Consider the following 18,196-nt stretch of genomic DNA (forward strand, 5'->3'; position numbering starts at 1 on the left):
GCTTTGTTTATTTGTTTACCATTGCCATCTCCCTTGAGGGAGACTTCCTACAGGAGGCATTGCGCAGGATCCTAATGAGTTTGTTACGTAGTTATCAAAAGGATAATTATCGACCTGGGATTAAATTAACTTTTTTTAGAGGTCAAGGTTTCACTTTAAGCTTTCCTGTCTCTCTGCATTTGATTTTTCATGTTCTTTGATCCCAGAATTGCCATAAACTATTTGCTATAAAACCATTTAAAACCTTGCGGTGGAGAGTTAGATGCTGGTGCTCAGTGCTGAAAGGGTTAGTCTGAGAGGGAAACAAGGCTGAATAAAATATAATTCTCATGATGCTCGTCCACATGATGCTTAATTAGTCCTCATTTGGGGGAACTGAGAAGCTGCAAACCAGAATAATTACTGCTTTTATGGATGGTAATGTCAGATGAATGTTTGGAAGAAGATGACCCAAAAAAAAATTTTTTTAAAAAACCTTCCAACTTGCAGCCATTCTTAGATTGCAGGGTGGTGGAAATGGAAGCTCGGAAACAGAAATCGAAGTGACTTCTTCAGCTCTCTGCATAGCTCCATGAGGTATCCACAGAAGACAGGGTCTAGAGTTTTGGGCCTACTGTGACCCAAACAATAATCAGGGCCAAAATGGTGCTAGAACAGGCTGGCATAATATTCTGCCTCCCCTTCACTCCCCAGCCACAAGTTGTAAGAATTTACAGGTTGTAAGAACCCCTCAGGAACAGCTAAATTGTGTAAACACAGGCCCAGTTTTTGCAAGAAGGAACTGGGTATTTATGCAGCCGTTTATGCAGCTGCGGCTGTTACCATGCGCACTTGTTTGCTTTTTACACACACACACCCCATTATGGAAGAAAAAGTCTTACTCCAGAATTGGTAAGTCCATTCCAGCTCCCACTTTGGCAATTAGCATTTGATGAGGGTACTTGATCTTGCGTGTAACGCTTTTCATCAATACTGGGTGACACTACCATGAATTAAGTGCTAATACATTATTTCTAGGAACATTAAGACCTAGAGTGATCACCACAGTCATTGTGTCACGGAGTCAGCAAATTAGAGAAACAAGTCACGGGAGTCTTAAAGACCATTAGCTTATTTTTTGGTGATATTTCCAGAGGGTGGTGTGTCAACCTATGAGAGTTGAATGTTTGCGTGGTTTTCTCTTATTTTAAAGTAATATTAAAGAGAAATTTAAAGTAAGCTGTAAATATGCATTCAAGACATTAGAGGAAATTTGCCTGTGAATTAATGAATGTGCTAAGTGCCCTGTGGTGAGACAGTGCTGGATTTGCTTTGAAGTCAAAACAGAGATTTCTGGTTAGTGATTTTCCAGATGATAAGAACATTCGTCTGATAGCAGCAGCAATTATTTTTCTGTGAAGGCTACTGCAACCTGCAATATCACTGTACCCTATTCCTAGTTTTATCACCGTCTTCATGACTTCTGTTCCCCTCCAAGCCTGAGCCCCATGCTTTTGCAAGACATTTCGTTAATCCCCGCAGGCACCGTGTCTTTTCAAATTAAACCACAAATGTGGCCTTAGAGTACTGCTGAAAATCTAAAGTAAATCTACAAGGGAAAGAAAAAGATAGCTTATGCTGGAAATTCAGACTACTAATTCTTATGCTTTCATAGAGGCGTGGATGACAAGAGAGAAAGGGAATGAATTTGAGATGAAGTTTCAGCCCAGATGAGTGGTTGTTATCTCTAATTTCCTGGTCTGTGGGGGCTTGTCAGTAATGTTTTCCCAGGCTGGTTGCTTTTAAATATATGCCAGAGCTGACACAAGAGGCGGCAAAATCTCAGCAGTGTATTATTTACCCAGGAGTGTATGCTGTAAACTGTAATAGAAATATATCGTTACATATACATTAAAGTGCAATTTGTTTTGATGCTCCTGTAGTTCTCTTGCAAATAATACCTATCAGTTGGAGGAGGAATGAGATCCATCTGAGCTTAGACACATTGTGGTGACTTCTGAGTAAGTCGGACTGTTTGTTCTCACCAAGAAACGCTGACCATCAGGCTGGACATTGCCTTCAAAGTTCATTTTTGTGTGCTAGCTTTGACTCTGTTTGTTTTGCATGACACCAGAGTGGTGCCTGGTGCTTATGACTTACTTAAACATCTACAAGTAGTGGTGAAAAGGCTGTGTGGGGACTGAGAACAGACACCCTGTCTGCCACTGCTGCTTTGCTCCAGAGGGCCATGGACTTGATTTAGGACTAGATCAAGTTTAGCCAAGCCCCAAGATACCTTTGTGCAGAGCCCTTCTTCATTCTTGACCCCCAGTGTAAAGTCTCCTTGTAACAATCAACATAGAGACTGGGAGAAGGAAACTGATAATTTTTAGAGAGAACACAAGGCATGAGTTGAACTTCTATAAGGCATTAGCTTGGGAGGAGGTATGTTCCAGTGGTCAGAAGGTGGCTGTTGTGTTTACAGACACAAAGTCCTTTTATACTATTATCCAGCCCATGAATGCATAATCACGAATCACTTACTGCTACACAGTAGCTGGTGATAAAAACAAGAGGCACAGCATGGAACGAGATACCTGTCACACAGCATCACTGTGCTTGTGTCTATAGTCCAGGAGTTTTACTCAAGATCTAGCCTTCCACAATGCAGGTGACATTGCTGTGCCAGTAATGGGCACAAAGAAGCAGGAATTAGTGCAGAGTTATCTGGAGGTGGTCTTCAGCGTGCCTTTTGTGCAGTCACTTTTCCCTGCTGGCTGGCACCTGGGCCTGCATTGTCCCTCAGGAGAGAAGAGCTGTCGCCGTTGAGCTGAAAATATCAGCAGTGGGAAGTGGTACTCAGAGGATGTCAGATTGGAGTGAGAGCTTGAAGAAGTCAGATTTGGCTGATATGGGGAGTAAGTGGGATGAGAGTTGGCTGTGTCTAGCTCAGAAAACTGCACGCCACTGTTAGGGTAAACGGCCTTCTAATCAGGAGGTGTGCTAAAGTGTCATTACCCAGCAGGTCACGTCTGGAAACTCAATGGCCAAATGTTTAAAGGCATTAGAGGCTCATAAGGATACAGAGGGGTGCCAAATGGCATTTTCAGAAGTGACTCTTGTTACTTAGATTGCCGTAAAATCCATGGGAATCAGACAGTGACATATTTCTTAACGTGTCCCTGAGAAAACTCTGCAAGGTGCCTGTTTTTATTAATAGGTGCCCACGTGCTTCTTAAAAACCTGGCTGTCAGAAACATCCCCTCCTGGGCAAGGCTTAGGACGGTGAGCAGCAGAGGTGGACGAAGGATTAAGATGCAGATGCTGCAGTTTTTGGTCCCTTCCTGTGTTAATGCCTGTGTGTGGCTGTGTTTGCCTGCCTGGTGCCACAGGAAGGTGGATCACGCAGGGACGTGCCATCAGGAAGGAAGGATGTGGCACACAGACCTCCCAAAAGGTATCAAAGCAGAGAATAAAAATATGAGAGCATTGTCTCAGATTCTCATTCCCCTGAGCAGATGAAGAGGAAAGGAAGACATGTTTAATACATTGTTCCTTAGATCACAGTAGCAAAAGTACAACCTGGCTCCAGGGCTAAATAAAGAAGGAAAACAAATTAAGCCCTGCTACCAGCTGTGGGAGGAGAAAGGCCTGCTGCATTATCCAGGAGGGTTGGTAGTGTTACCTGTAACTGGAGAGACCTGCATAAAATCATAGGAATGGAAAAGAAAGGTAAATTTCCAAGAAAGGTAATCAAAATTATGAAGAAATAGAAGAATATTCTTCCACAAAATTCAGTCTCTTTGAAATCTTACTGCAAATATCACCTTGCAAAATAATCTAGGAGTATTGTATCTTATAATATGAACTAATTAGCGATACATAAGAGAGAGAACAGGACCTTCAAAGAGGAGGCTCAGAAGGCCTTTGCGAACTGTGTCAGGGACTGTAGTTTAAATGCAAAGCTAGTGAACATTCAGATGCACAGCAGCAATCAGGCAGCCACCAAGAGAATTCATCAAGGAGCACAGAGGCAGATGAAGCTGCAGAGCAGAATACTCCTGTGAAAGTGAGTGCCAAGACGTGAACAGAGGAGCTGAATTCAACGCAGTGGAAAGCCAGCGGGTCCTGTGGAGTAAAACCTGATGATGAAAAGGGGGGTCACAGACAGGCTGGCAAGTACACCATCGTGTCAAAGCCTGCAGGGAAGAGGAGCTAAAGACAAACTGGAGTGCAACCAGGAAGCAGGCGCTGATTTAGGGTTTAGATGCAGATGCAGCAATAGAACAGGCCATAGTCAAAAACCTGTATGTTAAGTGGATAGAGAGCATACAGGACTATGGACATTTCTTTGGTAGTATTTAAGTGAAGAAAGCAACATTGTCATCTAGCAACACTGAATGACAATTGCACAATGTCTTAATCCCTAAGTCTGTATGAAAAATACTTAGGCTCATGCTTCCAGTAATATAGAAGATGCAGAAGCCACCACTGTCAGTGCAAACAGGCAAAATGAGGATGCTTGGACAGCTCTACCACTCTCCAGACATGAATTCACCTCTCTGCAGTCAGGCTGGCTTATCCTAGGGCACCTCTACAAACACTGCCTCCACTGAGGTGCATGGAGAGAGAATCCTAGGAGCTGAGGAAGAGGTAGCGTGTGTCTTACACTGCTGTGATCTTCTCTGCCTTTACAGTTGCATCTGGAGGCTGTTCACTCAGATCTGTTTTTTTCAGGTGGTAAAAAAGAAGTGCTCTGCCCTACCAGAAAAGGGTGGGGAACGTGTGTTTTCTGTTTTCTTGGAGGCAGTTTCTCTAGCTCAGACCCTGCATACACTGGTGGACCACGAAGATGTTTGAACCAAATAATTTCTTACTTACCTCCTGGGTGAGGCAGTTGCCAGGACTCTCTGACCAGCACCTTCTGCAATCCCTAACCCCACTGACCAACTCAAAATAACAAATGAGTCATCATTCTCCAGCTATCCCGACATTTTTAAGTGGGTTGAGGTTTCTTCTGTAAGTTGATATTATCTCACTGACGTGACAGGCAGGATTAATAAAGCCTTAGTCACAGAACTGGAAGGAATGCTTACTTTTACACATAGGACTAAGAGCTGCCTGGAACCTTCCTCATTTGAGCAGGCAGCCAGAAAATGAGGGGTAATAATGAGGTAAAGGAGATGCGTTTGCCACCGCAACTTCATGATTAAGTGTAGATGTCAGTGAGAGAGGAGACAGCTTGCTGCTGGTTTCCAAAAGGGCAGTGTCTTCATATTCTGCTACATGATTTCCCAATGATACTGCGTTAATATACAGCAAAGTGACATAGATTAGCAATGCAGTATCAAGGCATGACACTGTAATACTTACATGGGCTTCTTTGGAATGAGGTGACCTTGAAATCCATTAATTAAGTAGCAATCTGTGTCTCGGTTTAATTCAGTGTCATTTGTAAGTGCAAAAAATAACCCTATGTTTCTGGTCCCAAAATAAATCAATATTTGGTGTTTGTTAGATAGCATTTAGAAACAAAAAAGCTGCACTGGAGGTCTGTGAACTGCTCAGAATCTTTATGTATGTAATGGGCTCTGTCTGAACCTGCAATTCCTGAATAAACCTTGGATCCGACTTTGCAGAGCCATTTGGCATACGGCTGTGCGTGCAGCGTTTGGTTAGACTTTCGCTCAAGTACACGGTTCAAAGTCCCATCAGCCCAGCTCTGAAGATCTGTTGCTACAGGCCTTGGCATTACTTCAGGAGAGGTTTCCAGTTGGGATTCATTTTTGACATAGATAAATAGGGACTTCGGTGAGACAACTCGAAAGATTTTGCCCTTCATATTTTTGCTGAGCATTAAGCTTTGAAAAATGAATGATTACATTTAGAATTGCCTTTCAACATTAATAGCTGGAAAAGACCTGCCCGGTTCTCTAGATGAGAGCAGGGATTTATTTGCTGTGGTAAAAGTGGAGTAGACTCCTACTTTCTCCATTCAGAGGAGGTTTGGGTTGTTAAGGAGGAAAATATTCCTGATGATAAAAAACAGTGCACAGAGATGAGACTGCATTTTGGAGATTTCATAGTATCTTTTCCATAGATCCATTGCCATTAAGCAGAAGAGTACAAATTTTAAACCAAACTTTTAAGGGGAAAAGGTTACCTTTGCCAAAGAAGGTACTATTAAAGAGATGTACATGTTGAGCTGATTTTACAAAGCAGTCAAATAGTTTTGCGTTCTAAAGCTTTTAAGATCTGCACTCAAAGTACAACTAAATTTCTCTGACAGGTACATGAAAATGCTGTTAATAACCTAATATCCCTTGTGCCAGAAATGTATTTTTGGACTGTGTAAGGATAAAGATGTCTCTTTTTTTAATGCAGTACTATGAAGTTACCAAGTCTAGGAATTGATAAAAGATACCATTTTTTTTACCTCTTGGCATTTTAGGAAATGATGGGCTTCATCTTAAAACTTGTATGTTCTTCCTGGTGTATTTTCAGGATTCCTCTACGATTGGAACAGCCACGGTGACTGCTCCCAGGACAAGTGCAATAATTGGAGATCAGGGAACACCACCGAAGGTCCAGCTCCCCCTCAATATGTAAGCAGCTCATCTCAGTCACTGCATACTCTTTCTTTCCCATCGTGTGTGCGTGTGTGTGCATGTGTTTGAAGTCTGAAAGCCTGAATCTCAGCTCAGGAGCATTCTGTGAAGGAGAGAGATCACAATTTTGTACATGACCCTGCCTCTGCTGAAATTGAAAAATGAAGAGAGAAAAGGCAAGGCTTCCCCCTTCCTCTGTGGACCCTTTTAGACTCCTGGTATATTTATTACAGCTGTATGAAGCACTGTGAAGCAAATTGAATGCCTCTGAGCTACAGAAAATCTTCCTCCTTCATTTAAAGCTCTTAAAAAGGTGTAGTCTGATGCAATCAAACACCCAATACATTCATCATTAACCAGAAAAAATGCATTTTTTTCAGTGGCATAAACAAGGCAATGAATGAACATCTAAAATGCGAGGGTATCACGGGCATATGTGTGGATTGAATACTGTGTGGAATTAACAGAAGGTTAAGCAAATACAGGACAGAAAGAGTAGACTTCGTTATCATAAACCTCTTCTAGCCTGGTGGGTTTATCTGGTACCTGTCTAGTTAAACTGCTGAACCCTTTCCTCTCATCACATACACCTTCTGAAATCCATAGAACTATACAGACACGCACACACACACATATGCACACCAGCATTTTCGGGGTTTATGATGTGGCTAAAACAAGGTCTGAATCCACACCAAAAAAGATCCTGACATAGCAGTTCTGCTTTAAGGAGAATAGGTGAGTTGGAACAGAACCAGAACAAATTTGTTCTTGGCTACTAAGGTGAGATTTTCATACCTAAGAGGTACCATACATCACTGATTGCCCCACAGAGAGGTCTCATCATCACCCCGTGGTCCCCCTGTGGCACACAGTGGGCCACAAATGTATTATTTTAACAGCTGCCCAGACTAGGAAGCAGTAACTGGCAGTATTTCCAGTATTTAGTTGCTGAATCAGGACATGTTCCAGCTCTCTGGCAATGCCCCTGTGTCCCCCTTGCCTCCATAAGCCTCCCCTTTTCCTTCCCATGCTTCTCCTGTCGTCTCCCCTGTGAGGCAGCCTCGTAATCCGATCTGTCATTTTGCATTTGTGAGCCAAGTTCCAGTCAAAGAGGAAGTGTTATCTGAAAGCTGTAGCAGAACTGGGGAGGTACAACCCTAGACAGAGCCCTGGGGCTTCTGCATTTTAAGTAAAGTCACAGGCATCTCCCCAAAGCCAAGAACATGGGCTACCTTCTCACTTAGGCTTTTTTTTTAGGGAACTTTTGGTAAACATTTTGTTTTCTTGTAAGTCCCACTTCCTAACCCTTAGCATCACTGTTTCACATCGCCCAAAATAACTTGCTATTACATTTTGTGAGATTTCAGATTGTTGTTTCAACACTTTCTTCTCAGTTGTAGAGTTTGCTGGTGAAGTTTCACACCTAAAATCTGGAGAACGATGAAATCTGTCCAAGTCCAAAGGGTTTGGCTTAAGGCAAAATCAGCCTCAGCAAATAGAACCATTAGTCCTGATCCCCTGTCAGAGGAAAAGCCCAGAAATGCTTTCTGAGGAGGGAAGCTGCCTGCTCTCAGATTGTTTTCAGCCATATATAGAATCACAGGACCACATACAGGTTTGGGCTGGAAGGGATCTCAAAGCCCATCTAGTTCCACCCCCCTGCCATGGACAGGGACACCCTCCACTAGCCCCAGTTATCCAAAGCCCCATCCAATCTGGCCTTGAACACTGCCAGGGAGGGGGCAGCCACAGCTTCTCTAGGCAGCCTGTGCCAGGGCCTCACTGCCCTCACAGAGAAGAATTTCTTCCTAACATCTAATCTAATGCTGCCCTCTTCTAGTTTAAAACCATTACCCCTTGTCCTGTCACTCCATGCCTCTGTAAACAGTCCCTCTCCAGCATTCCTGTAGACCCCTTCAGGTACTGGAAGGGCGCTATAAAGTCCCCCTGGAGCCTTCTCTTCTCCAGGCTGAAAGGAGGACATGAATCCCATCAGCTCTCTGACAGACCCCTCTCTGCCAGCACATGGGTCATACACCTGTCCCCATGGGGTGGGCATGCCAGTCACGTCCACGCAGCAGACCCAACCTGGGCATGTCACTGGGTTTAGGCAAGCCCTTTTTTTCAGATTCACAGAGGAGATCCCCAGAGATGGTCATTCTCAGTGCCCCACGTAGGTGGTGGGATTGCCAATCCACAAAGAAAGTGCTGATCACCTCCATATTCCCAGGGTCACACTATGTGTTTATCACATACGAGTTTTCATCAGTTTAGCTTACTGGAAGCTGAGCTGGGGTAATTTGCATGGAGGAACAGAAAGAAACTGGTAGGAGAGCAGGACACAGCTGCAAGGGAATGCAGCTGATGATCCACGTAGGGTAATTTTCCTTGCACCTTCTTTCAACATCTCAACCTGTAAATTGCATTATTACATGTAGTCCCTTGGGGAAAGGGCCAAGTAAATCTATTTAAATGCTCTGTTCTTGACTCCCCACTTTACCCATACCTTCTCAACATGAGCCCTGTGTAAGCAGCAACTGAAAAAGATGTAGTCAAAGCCACACTTCCTCCTCCCTTGAGTGAGTACAGTCTTGACACTTTCCATTATGTCCTAGCAGAGCGCTGTACTGAAGGATTAGCACTGAAGCATGCAACCTTATTTTGTGTCAGGGTGATGCATTTTAATGTTCTTCAATTCATATTTATCCTCATGCTTTCCATCAGGTGAACAGCTACAGACCTCCATAGGACCACCAATAACATAGGTTAAACAAAGGATGTGCAGGATGGTTTCTCCCATCTGTTGACTAATGAAGTACATTTTCTGATTAGGTCTTTGTACCCCATGCACGTGGTAAACAGAGCCAGTCACATCAGCCTAAGGATGCCCCAAGGAGCTGTTACCAAATATTTCATATTCTGCTCATTACTGCTGTTTATTTACTGCCTTCAGAATAAAACTAAGGAAATCTACTGGTACCATAAAGGAGTAGAATCAGGAAAACTAACAGGATTTATTCCTCAATTATATTTCCTGGAGAGCAGAAGTAAAAAGCCATGTATCATTTTTATTGGCTTCAAGTCTAGATTCTCAATGGTTATAGTTTTCATTATTTCTCTGGCTCGTTGCTCAAAGGTGGGCAGCAAGCCGCCTCTCCCCTACCTCCGAGCCTAAGAGCATTCTGTTGCACTTGGTAGTGTAAATGCATTTTCCCTAAGTGTTTCCCCATTTGCCCTACTATGTCTTTCCTGAAAAATCCCCACAAACCCACCCAAACTCAAGAAGACACAATCTTAATCAAGAATTACCTTTTGCATTTGCAGAAAGGTGACAGTAGCAAAATGTAATCTGTATTTACAATGTTTTGTTCTGTGTGTGCATTCTTGCTCTCCTATCCCACTTTTCCATTATTCCCCAAAGTGCCAGCAATCATTCCTAATTTTCGACAAGGATCTCTCTAAACAGGGAGAGTACCTTTAGGGACGTTAAGTTGGAGTCATTTCATAACACTAGACACATCCCTGGAGTAGTAACGGAAGGACAAAAGAGAGAGAAGAAGAAAGATTCTGACAAAGGGAATAAATAAAAGCTGCAATTAAATAAATAAAAAGTACTACACATCAGCTCCCAGATTAAATATTTATTAGAATACTTGCATAAAAAACATCCAGAACCAAATTCTGCAACTTTGCTTACTTAAGCAAAAATCCTCTGGCAGAATTTGGCCCTCTGTCACTTTTTTTTTCACCCACGTAATAGAAGAATTACCATACTGGATCCAAAACATTTTTGCGTGTTATTTCTAAAACTGGTGAGCATAGACAGCATCAAGAAAGCTTTGAGAAAAGCTGCCTTGAACTTTTATAAAGTAGCCTATCATAAAGAAGGTTTCTTCTGAAAATCCTTAGTAGAGGCAGCTCTGAACCTGAAGCCTATGAATACATACATCATCCAGATGTTAGGCTTTGAAAAGCTTTCCCATTCTAGTCCCAGTTGTTCTGGCTGTCTCTATAATTGCCTTGTCCTTCTGAAACTGCTGCTAAATTCTTAACTTCAGTGGTGCTATGTGCTGCATTTGGCTTTGGTTGCACCCTGGGTGAGGAGTATGTCCCAATAATTTCTAAATTACCCCCTGACTTTAATCTGATTATTTATTCCTGTATCGTTCTGGCATCCACTTCATCTTGTCTCTGCTGTCCCTTGTTTGGTGTGCTGTAATGATGTCCCTTTTTAACGACTCTTCCTGAGCAGTGTTTCTGCTTTCTGCTCTGGATTCAAAAGGCTGGATTCAAAGTAGGACAGGCAGTGTCTGATGTCAGCCATGTGTCACCTCTCCCCACAGCTACCTAGCCCTGTACGCCTACAAGCCTCAGAAGAACGACGAGCTGGAGCTCCGCAAGGGTGAGATGTACCGGGTCATTGAGAAGTGCCAGGACGGCTGGTTCAAGGGGACATCTCTGAGGAGTGGGATGTCTGGCGTCTTCCCAGGCAACTACGTGACACCTGTTTCAAGGTGAGGACCACTGTACAAGGTGGATGTGCCTGAGGCAGGGCTGAGAGTAATTCTACCTCTGGAGGATGCTGAAAACAGTGTAGCTCTGCTTTTAAATCACAGTCGTCCTTCCAGAAATTTTCTGGTGGCATTGCAGACTTGGGTGATGGTTGTATCATTAGACTGCTCTATGGTCTCAGAAAACTTCACTAATTAGATGTTGGCATTAGCAACCTCTGGCTTTATGAAGCCTGATGAGCTCAAGTTTCACTATTGTAAAAAATCTTTTGAATGAAGAGTGTAATTTTTTTGTATTGCTATATAACTGAACATGTAATGGGGATAAACAAAATAAGAAATGCTTGTGTCTGTCTTCCTTTTCAGTAGTTCCTCACGTAGATTTTGATTTTCTTAAATGAAAGGTCTTGGGTTGATTGGATCAGGACTAGTGTTTTAATTGTTAACATTCAGAAGTAGTAGGAGAGTTCAGTAAATTGCCTGGTTTTAGCTACCTCTGTCTCAGTCACAGAAGAGGAGGAAAGGAAAGAAGAGTGTGCTTGGGGAGGAATGTCATTTGTCTAAGTTCAGTATTGGACAGCACCAAATTAAAGGGTGTTCTGATCTAGAGCCCACTCTGAAATGGTCTGTGAGCTGAGGTTCTCCTCAGTTCATCAGCATGTCCCAGGCTGTTCCACCCTAATGGTGAATGTTGCCATGTGTATGCCTGTATCTTCTTTAGAGCAGCTCTGGGTTTGCCAAACAAACTTACTCCTCACATGCTCTCAGTCTCTCCTCCCACATGGACAGAGCCCCCGCCATCTTTCACTCCTCTCCAGTGAAAGGCACCTCACAGCTCAGAAAGTGTTAATCTCAAAAATTTGACCCAGGTTTGTTCTGTCTTCAGTTCATGTCAAATTTGTAATATGTGGACTGAGGAAGACTGAAAATTAAGAGCAGATTAGAAGACAATAATTAATCCTGCTGACAGTCCTAATACTACATTTTGGTAAAAAAAAAAAACCCAGCACTAATTTATGGGATCATTACTGTTCACCATCCTAAATGTATTTACTTGATTTTATAGAGCCCCTTGGCTGCCTTCACTCTTTGCCTCTTCAAGTCTTAATGAGTAAAGAAGTTTGTGCTGAAGCGTTGGTGATCTGAATCAGCAAGCCTTTATTAAATGCAGCATGTCACAGCTAGACCAAGACAGAGAGAAGTGCTAAAGGGCGAGAGTGCTTTCCACAAAACCCAAAAGCAGCTTTATGATTATATTTATGATCCTGTGAGCTAATTAAGTTCCTGAGTAAATCACCCTCGGTGGGAACAGCAAGAAAAATCTGATAGCAACAAAATCTCCTATTTACTGCACTCTCAACTTACTTTGTTGGCCTTTGACAGCAAAGCAGGGGATTAGATTCATGCATGCTTTTCTGTCACTCCCTACAAAACCCAAGAAAAAGGAGCTGCCTTTTAATTCTGTAACACTGAACTAGATTTATAAGCTGCCAAAGCATATGTGTGAGCAAGAGCATGGTGGAGAAAGGACCAAGACCCTTTAGATGGACAGACAGGCACAGGGCAGCAGGACACCTACCCATCTCCGTGGGAGCGGCGGGTAGTTTCGGTGCCTGTGGGTGTGCGTGGTTGCCTGAATGCAGCTTCCAGTGTAGTGGACTGTGAGGTGAGCTTTTCTGGCAAACACAGCCTGGCACAGATGGCCAAGCCAGTTTCCAGCTGAACCTTGCTGTTACTCTGCCAGCTTTTCACAGCAGATGACAGACAGGCAAGATTTCCATCTGGTGGGATTCCCAGCTTTTCCTTACCTGGAGGTTACTGGGAAGAAAGAAAAGTCAGATTCATTTAGCAAAATGTAATCCAGGCAAATTGTGAGTAGTGAGATGAGTCAAGTCAATGACACCACAGTGTAGGTTTTCCTCCCGTGCTTTTGGGGTGAGGGTGAATTGGGCAGAGGGGATGGCTAACTTTTGCACTTTTGGACTTTATCTTCCAGCCTGTGTTTTGATCTCTTTGTGTCAGAATTTCACTCTTTTGGTTCTTTCCCTTCAGCCTCTTTTTGTAGGGTTGCTTCTTCTGTCTTTCTTGTCCTCTGAATTGGGCCAAGTTTTTCAGCATAATCCTCCCTCTTTCGGCTCTTCCCCTCTCTGTGTTCCCACACAATAGTTTTGGGACCCCAGAGGTTCTCTCAGTCCCACCCCATATAGGTTGGTCTTGTACCTTTTTCTGTTATCATCTCCTTCCTTGCTAACCCCCTTTCAACTGTCCCATTTCCATTTCCATTCCATCCACCATTCCATTCCTTACTTTGTTCTGTCCTTTCCTGGAGGAGTTCATTGGCACATGGAGCAGCCCAGCAGAGAACAGCACAAAATGATCACTGTGCTTTATGGCATCTATCACTGAGGAACGAAATTACTCAGGAACCTGGACAAGAAACTCAGAGAAAGAGCTGCTGAGAAGCAGCCAAGTTTGTCCATTGGTGTCCTTCTGCCCTCCTCAGTGTCCTCCTGCCCTGGTCAGAAAGTTTCTAGCTTAGTAGTCAGAGGACCAAGACCTGCTCTAGGCTAAACTCATTGCATAGGAGAAAGAGCCCTGTTCCTTCCCCCTGCCACTCAGATGAAATACACACTATGCATCGGTCTAAGTGAGCAATGAAGGAGGGCCAATTATTGTTTGGGTTTCCTTTTCCATAAGGTCAGCTGCATTCCCTTCCCTTTTGAGTTTCCTTAGCAAGTCTAAGCATGGGCTGGTTACATCGGTACGTTAAGTGTCCTGCCAAGCCAAGCCCTGCCAGATCTGCTGCTTTTCAACAGCCACACACAGATTTGGTGTTATCCATCTTTTTTCCTCCCTGTGGGGCTGTATGCATGTTTGGTCCTAAGAAAAGATCTCCGAGTCTTTTTTAATTAGCACTCCATTAGTGCCTGTAAAATAGCCCCTGGCACACAAAATGACATTTGGGAGATACCCAATTCTTCTGAATTTAGAGTTGTGATTTTACTAGAAACCATCCAGGCAGAAATGCAGATTAAGAGAAGAAGTGATGAGAGAAATTATCTTTTCCATTTTTACCCTGCGCTTCTTCCCATAGGATAAAGGAGCAAACGTGTCCTCCAGCGTGCTTACAACTCTGTCCCATAAAGATAAATATATGTCTATATCTTGGTTTACTTTAACACCTGAGAGGGTATCATGCTGAATGCCTGAAGCAGCTGGGGGTGCGTATCAGCGTCACGGCTGGGTATCGGGGTCTGGGCAGTGTGCTTACACCGTGCCTTGTCTCTGCGCAGGGTGCCTGTGGGAGCTGGGCAGCCCAGGAACAGCGCAGCCGGGGGAGTTCCAGCAGCGAAGGGAGCCCCGGGAGCCATCCACCCCATGGGGGCCGGTCACAGCAACGCCGCCACGGCTGTCCGGCCGGTCGTGCCTATCACCGCGCCTCAGACACACCCCCAGCTACAAGCAGCCTCTCCGCAGCTCAGCAACTGCTTGAGATACTCAGCCCAGCAGCCGACCAGCCAGACCCGCAACGCCGTGCAGATGGGTATGTGTGCACACCCGCCGGTACCTCTCGCCCTGCGTCGGCAGGATGGATGTCGTACCCCTCGAGCATCCCAAATCAGCCCATCCCCACCGCTCGCTCTCTCCTTCTTAGTTGCAACGTGGAGCAGAGTATGCTTTATTTGCCTGTAATATTTATGGGCTTCTATTGATCTCTGGGAACCACGTTGTGTTTATCAGATTGTTCTGTTGCTCCAGCTGAAATAGATTACAGTGTTTACAAATATTTGTACAATTTATCTGAGTGAAAGCAAAGCACCCTGCATACTGAGGAGATTAACAGCTCTGAGTCCGGTTGGCTCGCTGATGGAAGAAATACAGCCCTTATCACAGGACGAGTAATACAGGACTTAAAATTAAGAAGCATTTCATTGGGCTTCAGGGATGAAAGGTATTTATTAGGCAGAGCGGGACCCGGTGTTAGTGATAAAGCAAAAAGATCTGAAAAATGCTGCCACCTTTTTGAAATGAGAGTAAGAGCTGCTCGCACCAGGGGGCCCCTGTTCTTTCTAGGTTCCCTTTCTGATGTACAGCACAATTTTCTGGAGTACAATTTATTCCCCTTCCCCTGATGTTAAACAGCTCTGATGTTGAATAAAGTAAAAGTAAATCCTGTGGTGGAACTTTAGAGTGAGATTTAAAACATTTTGTTTCTGATATTTTATAGGGATGTGAGCCATTGTGTTTACAAAGGCAGATCAGTATGGATGGTGACTGCTGAAAACTAGGGTCTTAGATACAAAGCAGAGCAGGCACAAGTGAGAAATACACTGTGGTGAAAGTCATGGATTCATACCTTTTGGAGCCAGAAGGCACCATAATGACTGTCTAATCTCACCTCCTACACAGCCCGGGCCAAAGGGAAGAAAACATCATCAAATACAAGTGAATCTGACTCTCAAACAGGGCAGGCTCCTCTGCTCAGCAAACAGTGGCAGGACTTCACACAGCATCCGTGTCACACTGGAGGATGATCCATTTGTCCTCTTTTTATCTAGCTCAGAAAGTGCTGCTTTTCCCTCAAGTCACACCCTTCCAAAAGTCCTTCTGCTCCCACACTGCAGAGGCAGAAATGTCCATTCTTGGGCAAGGCTCTTGGGAAGCCTTCAAGTGCTCCTGATGTCTCCTCTGCCCATGCCAACAGGCAGGCGGGCTGCCCTGAAAGCAAAGTGACAGATCATTTTGCCCCACGCACCTGGCATGCCCCATACCTTCCTTCCACAGTGCTGCTGTGCTAAGCCTTCAGCAGCTTCCCTGATTTAAGACTGCTCCTCCAGGTCACTTGGACATCTCAGAGTGCCGAGGAGTTGGCAGGCAGGGTGATCTGGGGACCCCAAAACCTCTTAAGCGGCCCTTCCAAAAGGTTCATGAGATTGTTGTTTTAATTAAATAAACCTTTGGCAGGATAACAAAGGAATGTTTTCGCTATTATCAGTATTTTTCTCTGTAATGGATGTCCTTGTCAGTATCCTGTGGACCAGAGCCCCTCGAAAGGTCCCTTCGGTCCTTCAGGATGGGGTGATGCGCACTGACTTCTGGAAGAGCCTTCCACGAGAGGCAAGCTGGCACAGTATTCAAATCACATTTCTGTTGGCTTGCAATATACATGAGTAACAAATCAATTTTGCACAAGGCCACTAATGTAGGAATACACCCAAAATGAAATATGAGTGGTGTAGAACAAAAATAGCCTTCAGTGAGCATTGCTAATTAATAGCATGTTTGATGCAGCACAGTCCAGATCCAGAGATCCCAGAGCAAGGGAATACATTGTAACAGTAAGCAGATGAAATTACAGGATAAAATGTGAGAGCTCTGCTAAGAGCTGATTTTTTGGGGCCATTTATTTTACTGTTTCTCATGTTTTCTGTTTCCTTTGTGCCTGGAAACATCAGGGTCCTATTTGAAAGAAAGAACGTACCTAATGCGATTATCAAGCCAGTCTTCTGCATCCAGGTACAGGCAGTGAAATTCCATTACCACTCTCTCTCTCTAAATTTAGGAAAGCCATTGCTCCTTAGAACCCATGGTTCAAAACCTTGACCCCACAAGCTCAACCATCCCAGAAAATGAGATTTCTGGCAGCAGTCATTGTTTATCACACAAGTTCCAGACCAGGAAAATCAGAAAAAGGGAATCACTTTGAGATAACAAGTGGTCCCCTGTCTGGCTCTCTGCAAAGGAATTGGACTTCCCAATATATGTTCCTGGTAATCCAGGGAGGGGGAAATAGCAACTAATAGTAAGAATAGTCTCAAAGATGTCTCTGGTAACAACTTTTAGGCCCTTCCTCATGCTAACTGGTAAAATCACATCAAGTACAAGACTGTGTAATGGTAGTCTGATCGATTTGCTATCAGCAATGTTAATAAAAAGATATTATAGACCCAAAGAGTTACCGTGAGGAAGAATCACATCAGCTTTGGAGGTGCTAATCTGATGATCACTGGCCCATCATGTTCAGTATTGCTTCAGCATAAGGCTGGGGGATGGAATTCCCTCTTGGTAGGAGTGCTCAGCTGGTATAGGGAGTGTGATTAATGGCACTCCTTCTTGTTTCAATCCCTGGTAATGGGTGCTACAGAAAATAGTGGTTTGAGAGGTCCAGCATTGTTTTAGTTACAGAGTGAGTGAACTCCAGCTGGTCCTGCACTAAAGCTTATCCTTTGGATTAATTTGTAAGAAAACTATAGATCAGATTGGGTGAGAAATTTTTCAGAAAAATGTTTCTTGGTCAAAGAAAAGATGAATTGTTGCACCCAAAGCTTTGTGTTGAGAATGGATGTAGTTCAACCAGACTTCAGCCATGAAGCTGCACTGGTTCAGATTGCAGAGGGACTAGCCAGCTGCACAGAGCTGTTCTCTGCAGAAGAGAACAAAGCAGTGACCAGTTCCTATGGTTTCACATCCCAGGTGAATTACCTGACCAGAACAGAAGCTACTGTGGGGTGGGTGATGATCAGGTTGTGCTCAGAAAAATGTTGAAAGGTTCAAATTTTGAACTGAGGCAAAACTAAACCTGATTATGATGAAACCTTGAAATCATTTGTGATATGGGCATTTTTGAGCCATTACTATTGAGACATTTCAGTGAGAAAATGGCTAAGCGTGGGCTTGGCTTCTGGTCTGCACATCCTTGAAGTGGAGCTGTATGTAGGTTTCCCTAAAGCAATGGGCTAGCCTGGAAGCCAAAGGCAACATTGTTTTGGACATGCACCTAAAGCTCTGTCACACTTTTTGCAACATGAGGCATGCAACAGGCTCCCAAATCCCTGGAGAGCTGACCTCAGCAGTGCGTTGTGACCACTGTTGTCAGAGGAGGGCTAATTCCTGGTTCCTAATGCTTGTAGGCAGCATTTGTTCAGCAGGGGCAGCAAGACTGAAAGGCACTGCATAGTCCCTTGGGACTTTGCTAGCAGAGATGAGGCTGAACTCACAAGTCCTCCAGTGGATTTCTGCTTAATTTATCTTGTGCAGCACAGTGATGTGCTGTTGACCGTTTTTTTAGGAGTGAAACAAAAGACTTTGCTTTTTAAT

At 43.9% G+C, this 18,196-nt stretch overlaps 1 protein-coding gene across 2 annotated transcripts in view; it reads left to right on the forward strand.

The window, feature by feature from the left end:
* The window catches only part of SH3RF3 (SH3 domain containing ring finger 3), a gene marked incomplete at its 5' end in the record, with an annotated part of 257,121 nt that overhangs the window by 203,804 nt on the left and 35,121 nt on the right, over positions 1-18,196 (forward strand). The window contains 3 exons of one of the 2 annotated variants that reach the window (XM_084272921.1): positions 6,484-6,584; positions 10,931-11,101; positions 14,392-14,648. In XM_084272921.1, the coding sequence (XP_084129047.1) occupies positions 6,484-6,584; positions 10,931-11,101; positions 14,392-14,648 (529 nt within the window). The remainder of the gene's footprint in view (positions 1-6,483; positions 6,585-10,930; positions 11,102-14,391; positions 14,649-18,196) is intronic. The other variant, XM_084272922.1, reaches the window with a different exon arrangement.

The sequence above is a fragment of the Gallinula chloropus genome (assembly GCF_964237585.1).
Source record: "Gallinula chloropus genome assembly, chromosome: 1".
NCBI classification, from domain to species: domain Eukaryota; kingdom Metazoa; phylum Chordata; class Aves; order Gruiformes; family Rallidae; genus Gallinula; species Gallinula chloropus.